The following is a 16,835-nucleotide window of genomic DNA, read 5'->3' on the forward strand; positions in this document are numbered from 1 at the left end:
CAGATCTCTAAATTAACACAGTCACACAGAGACTTTTAACTAATTAGTACTACCAAAAAAAGTCTGAGAAGACAAACAATCTCAGAAAAAGTCCGAGAAGCTAAAATAATTGCATGCATTTCTGATTTCTGACAAATCTGATCTTGATTTCTAAACCCTGAAATCCCAAGGCCTGGATTTCTGAAGTCAAGACAAGGCAGTCTCAGGATAAGCAGAGACCTGAGAATTAGGAGGAAGTGAAAGACATCTAACAGCTGCTTTGAAAAAAGCAACTGTATATTCCCATATCCAGCTGTTCTGTAATATCTGAATCAATGAAGAAATAGATTTTACTTCCATTATTATCAAGAGCGTAAAGAAACCTACAATTCATAAAGCCTTAGCTTTGAAGTGATCCTATTCAGCTTTTAGGAAATCATATTTGAAAAGCTCCACATGAAAAACAACACAGCTGGATGAGCTAAAAAATATTAAAATTTGAGCACTCTAGGATTAGAATAAATGTGTATCTCACATACCACATCACCAACGTCTGAGAGTGGAGGTCTCATTCAGAAGTACCTGCTGAGTTTCAGCCTTGCTGTCACACATTCTTCCACTTACTCTAGTTGCATGTGACAAATGTGTTTTTAAATACTGGTGTGGTTTTGCTATCAGAAATAATTTTGCAATTAGTGGAACTTAAAACAAATCCCAAAATAATTACCCATTATTCCCCGTTTCTAGTCCTTTACACTCAGCACAGCCAGTTATTACTTTTCTGCACCAACAAACCCATATAAACCAGCAGAGAATAACATGTCTCCAGAATCTTAACAGGATTTCTCAACTTCCACTCTGTGTTACTTGCAAGTAAAACATTAAGTTAGGAAGAATGCCCCATTTTTTGAATAGGAAGCCAGCAGTAGTCATTATTATCAAATATACTTTATAGTCTGAAAACCTGCTGGAGACTAAATTAAGAAGAAATATCTAAGATATATCATACTCAAGAATCAAAGAAAAATGTCTGTTTTTTTAGAAGACAGGAAGGTGATCTTCTTTTAAGTGTGCTAATAGGAAAAAAAGGCGTTTAAGTAAAGTAGAAACATGAAAAATCCACATTATGTTCACTAACACAATAGGGCAACACATGATTTGACTCTCAAGTTACCACTTACCAAAATCTACTCTTGTTAGTATGCACTGCATGGGGTGGTCAGTTGTATGCCTCGTTGTTGTTGCACCACTTTCATAACAAGTTGCACACAGATCGTAATCGTAGCAAATTAAGCACTTGAATCGTCGACCTCGAAAATTTCCTTTTAAACATGCATCGCAGCTGACACCTGTAAACAAATAAAATTGCTTAAAAGAATAGCAAACATTTTTTCATGAAGCAGATGCGTTTCAATTCTCACTCAACAACAAAAATAAAGCATCTCTGAAAAATGTAGCTTACATCTACACAGGTCAATTTTAAAATATATCTGCATCCTTAATTATTCACTGCTCTTGAAAACAAAGATCTTGAATTCTGGAAGGACAAACGATAAGACACAGCTTAAGGCAGATTTATTTGATAGTAGGACTGGTATTTCGATCATTCACTTAGGAGTCTCACTGTTGAAGAACAGCACACAGGTTGACCAAGAGGGAAAAAAAACAAAACAAGACACCACTGACAAAAATCCACTAGCCCATCTGCCTTTACTTTCACATATCCTAATACTTTCCTTTTCAAAAGCACCATAATCATTCCCAACATTTTGTGTAGGTTGCAAAGTAAGGCCTTTTCCTACTTAAAGTAACAGAAAATATGAGTTTTTTGGTGGGTTTTTTTTTTTTTTTTTTGAAGTTAAGCTACACCTCATGCCTACATCATACTTCCCTCTACAGCTCACTCTTTGCAGTCTGAGGCAGTCATACTATCAGCGTCAGTGTAAGACTTATGGCTTCCAAGGTTTTTTTCTTTTTTCCCTGTGGTTTTCAATCTGTTAAATCTGTAAATTAAAGGCCTCCACAAAAAAAAAAAAAAAAAAAAAAAAAACAATGCATACACTACAGGCAAAGTTTTCAGGCACATCTTTTCTACCATCAGCTAAGATCTGCTACTTGCAGCTCTGAAGAGACCACAGTGATGTTTCTCTAATCTCCCACTTTTTTTTAATCTAGTTGATAGATGACAAGTGTTAATTACAAAACCAGCCTGCATCAGCTCATTAACTGTTCTTTTTTTGTTGTGTTACTCCGTAGCATGTGAACAAAAGCTTTAACACATTCAGTAAGTGAATGCAACAATCATGCTTTTTTTTAATCTATCTGATCAAAACAATTTCAATTGCATTTTTTGATGAATAATAGACAACATTATTTTATTCTTTTTTCCTTCAGTTTCTCCACTTACAGTACTACCTTAAGGGACTACCTCATTTCCAGCACTCAAGCACTGTGCATCAGTATGAGTACTTGAAGCTATGTCTTCAGTTGCCTTACTGAATATCCAGACTGAGTGTAACTCAACACGGAACAGTTTTTTTCAGAAGCTGCTGCTTCAACAATCTCTTTGTTAACAGCCAGAAACTGTATTTTCAGAATGCCATTTTAACACCTTCAAGCTTTATAATCTCTCCCCTTCACACCCTTTTCTCCAGATTTCCTTCCATTAACTCTAAAGAATGCAATCTATTATTTGCACTCTGAGAGCAACCTAATTTCTGAGGGCATCTCCACATTAACTGTAAAATTTCTACTATTCTCATTTTCATGTTGAGATCTACAAAATTTTACATACGCAGCATTCAAATTTTACCAATACACAAAACACTTAGCAGCTATTGGCAAGCTCTGGGAGTCTCTGTTGCCTACTAGCTACTAAGTACCTACAGTACTCCATCAGCAAGTTAGCACCATACAGAAATAAGCAGGTTAATTTAACACAGTCTGTGTCAAAGGCTAACAACTTTCCAAATGAGGTATTAAGCCATGATTTTCCAGTAAGTCATTTTTTGCCTCAAACTCAAAATAACTGATTTATTGCAGATGTCAGCTTCTTTCCAACTGCCAAACTCCTCCTGTCACATGTTCTCTCAAACATCCAGATAGTTCCTATTTTAGGAAAAACGTGATTTTCGGGTTTTGTTTTGTTTTTAATTTTTCCTTTACACTTTTTCTTCATAACAATACTTCATGTCATTCTGAAGTACAAGTCTCCCCTTTCCCTCCCCAAAATACTCTGTAATCATTAATTTTTCTATAGAAGAGTTCTACCGTAAATGCGAATCACAATATACTGTTTGTACTTAAAACAAGTACAACAAGGTTTTCAAACAACAGACTCAATTTTGCCTCCTACCATCAATATTGTATTGAAAAGTACAGGACTTCAGCTGAACAGAAAAAAAAAACCCACTAGTGTAAATGTAGGCATTGCTGATGAAGTTAGATTGAAAGAACAATAAAGGTAAACAAAAAGCAGCATTCTAGGTCTCTCATAGCCAGCAGTTTGACACCCAACTCTAATCTACCACATTCTCTCCTTCCAAAAGAGGAAGGTCTGACAGCACTGGATTTTACACCTTTTTGTGAATCAAAGAAAAACATTCCTAAAGGAAATAAGTGAAAAAAAAAAATCCCACAATTAAATTAAAGGCCTTAGATCGGGAACAAAACCTGTGTTTAAATTGCTAGATCTCTCACCAGATTTTTTTTTTTTTTTTTAAAGACATTTCATCAGTTACTCTTTTTCTTCACTTTCCAAAACAATTCCACCAAAACTCAGGTCTCTTGCAGTTTTTCCTGTTGTTCTTCTTTGTAAGCTTCAACTGCCAAAAATTCACCCATCCATCTCAATTGCAATCCCGAAACTGAAATACTCAGCCTAATAATCTCCTCTGACCCTATTCTTTCTTCTGTCGTAAACACTTTCATTTCCTTATGAAAGCTTTGATTGTTTATCATTTTTCTTTACTTTAATCTTTACAACTGGAATTACCAAAGTTCCTTTCCTTTCTCTGTAAAACCCCTGAACATTCAAAAATACTCCCGTTAACATATCATATAGTTCACCATATACCTATGCTTCAGCATTTCCTTGAATTAATCTTACACTGCAAATTCAGCAGGCATATTACAGGCTCGAGACTGTCAGATTAGAATGGATGCACGCATATTAATCACAAGTTTAAAGAAAAAAATGCTACGGAAGGCTTCACTGTGTGTTTGCTTTTGTTTCTGACTTCATACTTAAAAGTCAAAACAACATGTGAGAAAGGCTTAGACAGTCAGTATGCAATTCTGACCGACAAAGACTTAGAAAAATCCTTGATAATCATCTTGGCTTCCTCAAGTCTTCTGCATTGCTGCTGGAACACAAGTACACATACTCCATAACATGTATCACATACTATTAATGAAAAATTTCCTGCCCACTAATGAAGATTTGAAGGAAACCATGTTCCACAAGGGGGTAGCATTGCACTAAAACCTAACGAGGCTTGCTTCATTTTGGCTTTAATTCTGATGGCTTCTTCAGCAGCACTCCATTGCAATGTCAACAGCTGCAACTACACATTTTGAGTGAAAAGAACCTGGAAATGTGTGAAAATTTCACTAATACTGTTTTTCTCCTTTAATACAAATTCTTAATTTTATGCCAAATTGATTCACATCTTTACCTAATCAGAGCCAATTACCCCAGGGACAATACTGTCACAAAACCATTTTATCCATTACATGCTGAACAGTAACACATCCTAAAACAAACACTGTTCCCACTTTCATCCTAATGGCCAAAAAAAATCATTTGCTCTTATGACAAAATACTGATATTGCTAGGAATTAATGAAAACCAAAGCAACGCATCCCTACACTTAACAGGGTGTGTTATTCTGTTATTGTAACAGAATAATGCTGAAGGGATCTGGGGATGCCACACACGTTATAAAACACAGCTAGTTTTACAATCACAAGCAAAGCTGAAGTGTAACATCAAATATGAATTCCTGAACACTGAAAACCAATGTTGCTTACTGCCTTGGACAGACACTCATTTGTAACACAGCAAAGGGCTACACTCCCTCTCTTGTTTGGCCTCCCCAGATACTGTGGGCATTTAATATTATTCTGATTGCCCAATAAACTGTTCCAGATAAAAATAATCTGAGAAACTGCCTACACAGAACATGCAACACTGTTTAGACCAACCAAGAGACCCCAGAAATATCAATGACTTCCCAGACTCAATGTGACAATCTTAAAAACCTTTGTAATACTGATAAGTGAAGCAACAGTGGCATTACCTGTTTCAGTACTTCACACAAAGCACAGAAGCTGAGCTCCACTCACCACCCAACAGAGCACAAACAGAACTTTGAGATTTTCCTCAAAAAATGAAAAATACTGCATTTGCCAAGAGCATTCAAAAGGTAGCTTCGCACACTTAGAACCTAGTTTAGATCCCAGAACCTTGAGACATCTCATCTGAAAGCAAATATGACAAAAAAACTCAGAAAACTGGTCTTCAGCATGCCTTCCTTTTGGAACACTAAACTTGCTCCCTGCTCAGGATGGATAAGATTTTAATGAGGAAGAGATAATTGTTACTTACTACAAAGTATATAAATTATCCCTTCAAAGGGGAGCTAAAACGTGGTCTTATTTCAACAGACACTACTAACAAAGCAGCAGTACGAAGGGAATCCCCCCAGAATACAATAGATTGCATTTGAAATCTCTTCTAAGGTGGAAAAGTTCAGGAGTATGTTGGCAGATGCACCACTTCTGCATGTCACCAACAACCCGTCTTTGAGGATAAGAATGTGAGCTCATCACTAAGACTTCTCAACACCTCACCAAGGCAAAAGCTATGCATCATTAAGCGAAGCCTGAAGGAGAACTTAGAAATGGTTTATTCATTAGGTTTGATTTATTTTTATTTTTGCTTATGAAGAACATACAGCCAAAGGTTCGCCACACAGACATACTGGAACATGTTCCTGTCTAAAGCAACATAAGATAGCAGTACTTTGGATGAGTCATTTAATTTTTGGAAATCTCTGAAAATATCATCCACCAATCATTATGAAACATTCAAAAAAAGAAGATCTCTGAATTCTTTAAGCATCCAACATAAATAGAAAATTTGCCTGTCAGTGATTTCACCTCCAAAATGGAAATGCAGCTACTTGAACACTACTTCTTACTTTACATGGAGCACTGAGGAGGATCACCCTTCTTGAAGGCTGACACAACTACACTAGTACTCCAAAATTTCAAGGACACCAGACAAAGCTCAAGGCCTCTTATTTTCACAACTACCTTTCAAAAATTCTAACTTCAGCACACAATTGAAAAAGAAAATACAGCTGTGCTGTCTTTATGGCTCCAATCTGTGCACTGCATTTCACTTTTATGTTCTGAAGATCGCAAGTAATACCTCTTTTAATATGCACCTGATGATTTTCAGTATAAGATGTTCTTTTAGTGGGCTTGTTTTTTAGTAAGTTTTCTTGATAGTAACCACCTCATCTGTAGTCTATGTGCCACAAGTCATCCTCTGACCTTAACACAATAAGCTCAACCCAGTTTGTTTGGTTGCTTCCAGGACTAAAGATAGCAATATATATGCCATTTGATAGCATTGCAAATATTATGCCAAACATTTCTCATTTTAGTACCCCCATGTCCCAGTGTAGTCGCTACTGATAAACTTGAGAGGATATTTTCTAGGAATATAAACTTTTGTTGTTTCTGTGAAAATCACACCAGAAGATTAGCAAAAAAGCCGCAGAAGTCTGATTCTTACTTTATCTCACATGTTTACTAAATCAGACTGTAAAAGCAAACACTGAGGCCTACAATACTTAGCATACTCCATCACTCCTGCAACTCCAAGTACTGTACAGGGAATTCACACACTATATCCCTCCTTGAAGTACGGAAAATGCTTCACCCCCTCACACAGCCTGTGAGTAACAGGACTCAATGTGCAGCATCTTCCTGTAGCGCTGTGGAAGAGAAGCAACCAGAGTAGAACATCTCCAAACAAATCTTGTAGCACTTTAGTTGCTAAGAGATTATGCAGATTTGCAGTTAGAAAGAAAGGAGAAGAAAGGAAGGAAATCAGGCCTATGTCAGACCAGAAGGTCAAGAAGGCTTTTGTTTTCTGAATAGCACTTCTCCTTCCTCTCTTTGGTCTAGAGTGGAAAGAAGAGTCCCTCACATCTTGTCATTTCCCCATCCTTGACAGTTTTCACGAAGCTCACTTCCACTGTGTCTGGGAATTGCCTAGAGCTGGCCCAAAGGCAGTAGTGATGACCATGCAGCTTTCACCTTGATCCTAATGCATGTCAGAAAGCTGCCAAAGGAAGTTTTTCTGTTAAGGCTATCGTACCCTGCGTTGTGGAACTTACACACAGAAAGATTTAAGTCATTTACTAATTGCTCCTTATTGATTCTGTAAGTACCCAACATTGTATAGGATTATATAGGTAGAAAATGCACAAGTCCACTGCATCAGCTATCACCTATATGCCTTTACCATGAAGCTGTCATTTTTTCCCTTGGAGCTAGCTTATTCTTGCATCATGCCTTTAACTTCTTACAAAAGAAGAGCCTTACCATGACTTCCTCCACATATAGCCCTACTTCCACTTCAGAAAAGCATCTCCCATGCAGTAAGGCAGGCAGGGAACAGTCACAGACACAAACTAGTATTTGGTCAGGTAATTAAAATTAACTCTTGTGTGTAAGGGATGAGAAAGTTGTCCTACCGAGCTTCACAGTGCTCTGTCCTCATTTGAAATTTTCCAATTGTTCAAAGTCAGTCAACTTGTTTCTATCTCACAAGATGTTTCAATAATGCAGTATTAAAACCAGACGAAGAACAAAGTAATAATCACAATAATATGCATTTCCTTAAAACATCATAAAAAACACCACTTTGAAAGGGAGATCACCATATCTAAATGCAACAGTGAAGGCTGTTTTTCATAGAATCACCAGGGTTGGAAAAGACCTCTAAGATCATCCAGTCCAACTGTCCACCTATCACCAGTATTTTCCACTAGACAAACCACGTTCCTCAGTGCAACACCTAAATATTTCTTGAACACTTCCAAGGACGGTGACTCCACCACCTCCCATTCCAGCGCCTGACCATTCTTTCTGAGAAGTATTTCCTAACATCCAACCTGAATCTTCACTGGAACACGTTTAGGCCATTTCTTCTCGTCCTATTGCAAATTACACATGAGAAGATGCTGACTCCCACCTCACCCCAAACTCCCTTCAGGCAGTTGCAGAGAGCCCCTGCAGGTCACCCCTGAGCCTACTCCTCTCCAGACTGAAAAAACCCCAGGTTCCTCAGCCACTCTCCATAAGGCCCATGCTTCAGACCCCTCACAGCTTTGCTGCCCTTCTCTGGACATGTTCAATGGCCTCAATGTCTCTCCTGTAGTCAGGGGCCCAAAACAGAACACATCACTCAAGATGAGACCTCACCAGTGCTGAGCACAGAGAGACAATCACTTCCCCGCTCCTGCTGGCTACACTATTTCTGATACCAGCCAGAATGCCACCAGCCTTCTTGGCCACCTGAGCACACCACTGGCTCATGCTCAGACCAGCATCAGACAGTATCCCCCAAGTTTGTTTCCTCTGCACAGTCTTCCAGTCCCTCTGCCACAAGCCTGTAGCACTGCCTGCAATTGTTGCAGATAAAGTGTAGGACCTAGCACTTGATCTTGTTGAACTTTTACTACACCTCAAATTATGCTTGAAGAAACACAAATACTTCATCAGCTCTTAGTATCTTAATTTAAAAAGAAAAAATCTGATTTGGTTCTACTTCAAGATTTAATACTCTCACAGGCAGATTCTACGTACTTTTCATGTACCAATCATACTGTCCAGTAGGTGGTATCACACGACAACCAACACCAGCAGGTCCAAGAACAGTTTAGCCACCTTTAAAGCACCAAAGCAAACAAACACAACACGCAATGTTTTAAAAGAGAAGACTTGAAACACTGATCTCACTACTATCCTAGCTGAAACTGGCTGGAAGAGGGAAGTTGTTTTCTTACAACCACACAGTACTACTAGCCAGCTAGTAAGATCTTGGCATACAACTTTTTTATTTAAAATATCACTTCCCTAATAGAAAAACAACAATAGGAATTCACTGAACATTGTCCAAAACAAGTGATCAACCATACTGATTCCATAGTTCATCTATCCTACTACAAAATCACTGCTGAAAAAGGCAATATAATAAGGCAAATAATTCTGCAAGATGGGGTTTAACTATTACTCCTTTATTCTATCCTGAAGTACACCAAAATATGTCCTGCACACGCGCGCACACACAACTTTAATCAGTTCTTGACAACACCAATCATATATTCTCTCTCTCCTCAACAAGAGCCACCATGTCCTTTCTAAACATTTTACACACAGCCTGCAGATTCTTTTATCTCTTCATATACATCAGCGGGACACCATGCACATAAACCGGAAACTATAGGCTGCTGAAGACCCTGAATTTATGAAGACAATGTTTTACCAAGAATCTGTAAGTTAGTCTATACTCCAAAGCAACAACTTTCCAGACGAGCCAGGAGGAATCCGTCCCCATCCTCTTTAAAGAGACAACAACTACCTTACTTACATTTTAGAGAGAAGACAGATTAAATACTGCAACTCCTGTACCAAAATGTGAAAAGCAAGCATGGATGAATTTTAACAAGCTTGTGGGAGTCCTGGGCAACTCCTTCTGGTAAGATGAGAAAGCAGCTGCAGGACATCAGTTAAAAACGTTTTCAAATTAGTCAATCTTGTCTGAACAATGCTTTATTTTGACTAGCAAAATATTACCATGGAATCTACTTGAAACATCCTGCAATAACATTTGCTATGTCCCCTAATTTTTATTTTATTACATTTACAAGTTACTGACAATACCACTAAAGACAAACCACTTTCTCAGACACACGTTAGTAAAGTAAGCAGAAAGAATGACTGAAAAAAATCATATTAAATAGTCACTGACACTTCAGTGCTTTGTCTGCTTCATATCCTGATCAGGGTCTTTGTCAGTCGACCTTTGAATTCACACACACACACACACACACACACACACACACACACACACAAATAGGTTACAGTTTTAACTCTGGGCGTCCTATAGAACAAAGATGTCTTAACTAACACTACCATGGACTTCCAAACTTTTAAATAACAGTAAGTTAGGTATCTTCTCAGATGAAAGCATTACAATCAACACATCTAGACATTTAAAAACTAACAAAACTCTGAATGTCAGAAAAACTAAATCACAGTCAAAGGTGCCAGAACGTACTTTACAAACCTTTAAAGTAGATCTAAAAACTGCCATATATTCTGCAACGACTCATGATCAAGCAGATTTGGGCTTCTAATTGAAAATTTCAACAATGCCTCAAATCTGATCTTTCTATTAATACAATTTGGCCTTCAAAAACCCCACAACATGAAAGCCTGCTAAAGTACTGTAAACACATTAAAATTAAACAAATTTCATTTATTACAGCACAGAAAGTTTGTAATGTGACAGCAAAGAAACTGGCACCAGTCATGATCTTATTTAACAACTCCATTAATCTGGGAAATGGCAAACAGCACATGAATTCTATTAACAGAATACTTAAACTGTGGAAAGCTGTAAACAGTGCCAGGGCAAGAAAATAACAGTAACAACATCGGGTTAAATCCTTTATCTAGTAAAATCGGTGGCAATGTTTCTCATTTAATAGAACAGGACCAAGTTCATGACTTGTTTTCAGGACTAAAGATAAATAGGTTAACATCAACTGAAAAGGAATTAGGCTTGGAAGAACAACATCACACAATAATTAGTTCTACAGCGTAAGAAATGTGAACAAACACTAAGAAAACTCTAAGGAGCAATAAAACAGAAAAACTGGTACTTCTGCTGAGCCCTGCCAGAATTAGGCAGTCTTCACATGTTTTGGTTGTTACTTAAGAAGATTGGCAAAAGAGGAAAAAAAGAAAAATCAACAAGGAGAACAAAACGTGTCTTATCAGGCATTACAGAGAACCACGCAGTATGGCTCAAAGAAGAGGAGAAGTTTGAAGGCTTTACAGCTTGAAAGTCTACTATCCACTGTTTCAGACAGGTAAGAGAAAACATCAAGTCTCAGCATACCTGGAAGAGGCAAAACTCTTTGGTTTTCACTGCAAATTCAGCAGAAATTAAGTATTCTACCTAGCCTGTACATACTTCTGATGTCTGACATACAGACTTAGTTTTATTTCTTTTGCCACACCCAGACCTACTCCTGATCCTTTTAAGAAACAGGGAATCATGGCAACCCTATCTCCCATTCAGCACGGAGAACAAGCAAGATTTAGCACAAGCAACAATGCAACACGTATGCAGCACTGGCAGGACAATCACAGGGCTAGAAGTGAAAGACAGCAGTTTTCAAAAACACCCCCAGTAATGCCTTGTGAAAAAACACAACCCACAGCAGATGAGACTTACAGTAAAACCCTGCACAGAGCGGCCTGGAAATAAACAGACTTTTCATGTCCAGAAAACAAAACCTGAAAGCATACAGGAGAGGGAGGGAAAGAAGCAAGAAATGTCTCACACAAGGCAGGCCGTAGCCAGATTCCTCCCCATTAGCCAGCAAGCTTTATACAACCCAACTAGCCTTACAGAGATGAACACTTTCAAACTTACAGCCCACTTTCAACAGCACCGTTTTGAGTGACACCACAATGGCATAAAAAAATTCTCTGCATAGTACCACAAGGTCTCAGCTTGCAAAAATAATCCAGTTTCTCTGAACACAAAAGAGAATGTTAACATGACTTTTAAAAACGGGAACGGGAGATTAAACTACAGCATACCCATTTACGCAGTGTTTTACCCTGGTCTCTCAGGCATTTTTCTTATTATGAACATAAACAGAATGCCTTGGCAACTGCTTCTACTCCCACTCTTTGTAGAGAACAGCTTCTCAGACAGATAACAAGCCCGCAGAAACAACAATTGCTTACGATGAAAAGCTATAGCAGAAAAGTGCTGCGGGAAATGTAGTATTCTAAAGCAAGGAAAGATTTCATACAAAATCCAGTCAAGTTCTGCATTTGTTCCATTCCTTTCTCCGCTACACACTTCTTTGGTAATTACTCCTACAGTCCCTAAATTTAGGACCCAGCCACTTGCCAACCACATAAAGGCTTACCTTGCCTTCTCTTCCTCTCAGCAGTAACAGTACTTTTAGCTTTATCTCTTTTCTTCTCCTGTTGTACCACATACATATATACATGCATAAGTAATGAAAAGTTAACAGAAATCATCTTCTAAATATTTCCCTTACAGTCCAATCCATTCTCTACACAGAAAACCAAATTCCTTTTCAGGCTGATTTAGTAACGATCCTAACAGCATCTGAAAATAAGGGGTCAAATAGTTTTCCTAAATTACTATCACAAAACACTCTAAAAAGCCGTTACTGATCTATGGATCACAGCTCACCAATCTTCAGTAACTACTGCTTTCTCTGCAACTAGCTCAAACAAGTTTTAACAAATTTTTTTCTATTTTCAGTAGTTCTGTTCAAACCCTTCCTCAAAGAAAACATGACTTTCAGGAAAAACTTCATAATTCAGTATGTTAAAAAAAAAGCAGCACCTGGTACAAACATAATAGAAGTTACCATGCCTGTCAAACAAGGTAGGAAGAGATCTATTTACTGCAGCAAATACCAAATACAAGTTCATCAACTTCATTATTATTGTGTCATAAAATCCCAAACATATTAAGAAACGTAAAAGAATAGGAACGGATAGTTCATAACTACTCACAGAACAGAAAAAAGCCATCTTCCTTAACAAGGATTATCTGCCTAGAAACTAGCAGTACACTAAGACCAGTATCTGAAGCACTTGTTTTCAAGTGAGGTAGAAGAGGACAAAAGCTCTTAAAAGCTACTGTGGCATCAGTATAGCTGTTCTGCTCTATTTGCTAGAAACACTAGAAGGTTCACTAAAATCAAGACCAGATCAACCAAAAATTTACTGTTCTGTGCCACCAAAACCCCGTCTCTCAAATCCTCCATGTGAAATTCCTGAAGAAAATTCGTAACTTCTCTGGTTCAATTTCCCCCAAGAGTCAGGTCACACAACTTTATGACCTTCCTTCAGAAACCAAAACCAACACAAACAACTTATTGCATTCTCATGTCCTGTCTCTGAATAGGAGAAAATAAGTCATCCAGCCTTGCAACAGAAAATGACATAGGACATTAAACAATGCCAAAATATTTTACAAAAATACATTCCCATAAAGCATCCATCACCATATCAAAGCCTAAAGTCTAAAACTGACATTTACATTATGTTCCTGACATATTCCTTTGCAATAAACGTATAACAATTGCATTGAAAACACCTATTTACTGCACAGCTGTAAAAATCTGGAAACTCTGCCTTAACACTACGATTTATTGAGATTTGCTGAACTACAATAGAGTACAAACATAATGACAAAGCATTTTATCAAAACAGACATCCCACTTCATAATTTGAGAAAAAAGGAGCATCAAAAATAACTAGATCTTATTACTCCTTACTGTAGGCACCACAGATGCCACAGTGAAGTTAGAAAATGCACACAACAGTATGTCAATTATAAGGAAAAATCAGCTGTACAAACAGTTCTGACAGATCTTTGTTTAAAGAGAATTTAAAATCATTAATTAGGAAAGTGAGCACTACAACAAAGATTTCACAGAAAAAAAAACCTATATAACGAAGCTGGGGAAGGAGGAGATACCAAAGATTCTCACTGTGTTACCTCATAGTTTCTTCTGCATCTCATTAATTTAGTACAGTAACAAATAAATGCTGCATTTTTCAGTTTTATTTTAATATTTTCAGATCAACCTAGACCTCTGTTCTTTACTTCCTATTGCACTTTGCTCAATTTCTGCATGGAAAGGTAGTCTTTCGCTGGCTAAGCTGCTATCTCACATTCTCAAATGTTTGTGAGAAGAACGCACACCCTCATACTTGTTCCTTGTTTAGTTAGTACCTTCTTGAAACACAAATATTTTTAAGACTGCTGTACTACACACTGTGCTGGGTTCTCAACTGTGGTATGCAAAAGCTTTCATAAACATGCAGCTAGTTTTACCATGAAGATAGCATGGCCTCATGGCCCACAGAGGCTTGGCAAAGAGGTTGGGTTTGAGCTTAAAACTCTCCATTTACCTGGGAAGCTTTCAAGGTGGTGTCACAGAGGAGCAGGGATAGAAAGAGACCCCTGGCCTGTTCAAGCCATCTATGGTACAGAACACCAGTGCTCCCAGGGCAACTTCAAGCTACTGCTACTTTAACAGGTTTTCTGAGCTCTCTGTGGATCATACAGGAAACAGTAAGCATTAACTGCTTTCCTTGTGGAATCTTCTGTGTGTGCTAGAGCTGGCAACTACCTCATTCTGATGCATTACTCAGATGAGCAGCTCAGCCCCTCATATGTACCTGCAAATTAACTTTTCTGGATAAAGGTTATGACACTTTACATGGAATACCGTCCACATAATATACTCATAGGGGTTTTCTTTATTTGTAGTTCACATAACAAAACTAAGCACAACGATTTAGAGTCAGTGGTACAGACAAATAGATAATTTCTCTTGTGTACAGTTAGAAAACAGAATTATAACAAGAAGAAAGCACAGGGATTCATAATTCTGTTAGTTGTACACAGTCTCTTTAGTCTTCTTATATCCCAAGGTCTGCTTTGTCTTGAGTATAGGTCACCAGACCCATTGAAAATATTTCCTTTGTATTTTTTCATTTCTGAGACACTCCTTAGAGTCCACGTAGCTGGAGTTCCTGGATTAACAGGAAGAGTCACAGAATCATCGTGAAAAAGACTTCTAAGATGATGAAGTCCAACTGTCCACCGACCACCAATGTTGCTCACTGTACTCCTTAGTACCACATCTACACGGTTCATGAAGGTTTCCAGGAATGGTGACTCCACCACCTCCCTGGGCAGACTGTGCCACAGCATCACCACTCTTTTGGAAAAGTTCCTCCAAACAGCCAATCTTTATCTCCCCTGGCACAATTTGAGGCCACTCCCTCTAGTCCTATTGCTAGTTACAACCCCCACCTTGCCACTCCTTTCAGGGAGTTTCAGAAAACAGTAAGGTCTGAGCCTCCTCTTCACCAGACCGAAGAACCCCATTTCCCTTAGCTGTCCCCTGTAAGACTTGTGCTCCAGGCCCCTCACAGCTCCATTGCCCTTCTCTGGACATGCTCCAGGGCCTCAATATCTTTCCTGTAGTGAGAAGTCCAAAGCTGATTACAATATACTTGAGGTACAGCCTCACCAGTGCTGAATAGGTGACAATCTATATCTAAAAGGGGGACGATCACTGCCCTGTTCCTGCTGGCTGCACTATTTCTGATACAAGGCAGGATGCCATTGGCCTTCCTGACTACCTTGGCACACTGCTGGCTCATGGTCAGCAGAGCACTGACCAACAACATAAACTCTTTCCATCTCAACAGTCTTCTAACCACTCTGCCCCAAATCTGTAGTGCTGCATGGTGTTGTTGCAACCAAACTGCAGGATCCAGCACTTATTAAACATCATCCCATGGGCTTTAACCCATCTAGCCTGTCCAGATCCCTCTGAAGGGCCTTCCTACCACCATGCAGATCAATACTTCTTTCAGTTTGTTGTCACCTGCAAACCTACTGAGGGTGCTCTCAGTCCCCTCATTCAGACCACCAATCCAGATCATCACTCGTGACCTGTTGCCACTTGTATTTAACTTCACTCATCACCACCCTCTGGGCCTTTTCCACCAGTTCATTACACAGTAAAGAGTGTATCTAACTGTCCAAGCCACAGGCTGCCAGCTTCTACAGGAGAATACTGTGGGAGACAGCATCAATGGCTTTGCTGAAGTCTAGGTAGACTATATCAACAGCCTTCCCCTTGTCCATCAGACAGGTCATCTGGTCACACAGAAGGAGATTAAATTGGTCAATCAGGATTTGCCTTTCATAGACTCATACTGGCTGGCTCTGATACTCCAGCTGACCCACACAGACCAGATGATCTCAACTGAGATGCTCCATAACCTTCCCTAGCACTAAGGATAGGATGACCGGCCTGCAGTTCCCTTGACCCTCCTTACAACCCTTCATGTAGATGGGAGTCACACTTGCTGAAAACGTCCAGTCCTCTGGGACCTCCCTGGTTGACCAGAAACACTGATAGATAGATGGTGGAAAGCAGCCTGGCAATCATATCCACCAGCTCCCTCAGCACTTTCAGGTGGATCCCATCTGGCTCCATAGACTTGTGACAGGTGGAGCAGTGTAGGTCTCTGTCTCCGCCTTAATCACAGAGAGGAGTGGGAATGGGATTGTTATTCTACTCCCCATCCCAGACTCTGAGGTAAGGGGGTACAGTACCATGAGGATAACTGCTCTGACTGTTAAAAACAGATGTAAACAAGGCATTAAGAGCTACACCACTGCCCCTTCTTCTTTCCTATCCCTTCTGAAGAGCTTACAGCAACACTGCAGTCATGGGAGCAATACCACTGTGCTTCAGCAACAGCAACTAAGTTACAGTTTGCTTGCCACACTACGGCTTCCAGCTCCTGTTTGTTGACTGCGCTGTGCGCACTGGTGTTGATGCACTACAGCTGAGCCATTCGACTCATTCTAATCCTGGCATTGTTCCTCCAGGTTCACCTCTAGCAAGTCTTATTTCATCCCCTTCACACCTAGTTGAGGGGGCTTCAAACAAGCCCTG

The 16,835-nt window shown here is 39.1% G+C and overlaps 1 protein-coding gene across 1 annotated transcript in view; it reads right to left on the reverse strand.

Annotated features, from left to right (window-relative positions):
- Positions 1 to 16,835, reverse strand: part of KCMF1 (potassium channel modulatory factor 1) — a 53,129-nt gene that overhangs the window by 24,381 nt on the left and 11,913 nt on the right. The window contains exon 2 of the mRNA XM_042866117.1: positions 1,161 to 1,328. Within this exon, the coding sequence (XP_042722051.1) occupies positions 1,161 to 1,328 (168 nt within the window). The remainder of the gene's footprint in view (positions 1 to 1,160; positions 1,329 to 16,835) is intronic.

The sequence above is a fragment of the Lagopus leucura genome, unplaced genomic scaffold, assembly GCF_019238085.1.
Source record: "Lagopus leucura isolate 7727_CA_CO unplaced genomic scaffold, USGS_WTPT01 Super-Scaffold_810, whole genome shotgun sequence".
In the NCBI taxonomy this organism is placed as follows: domain Eukaryota; kingdom Metazoa; phylum Chordata; class Aves; order Galliformes; family Phasianidae; genus Lagopus; species Lagopus leucura.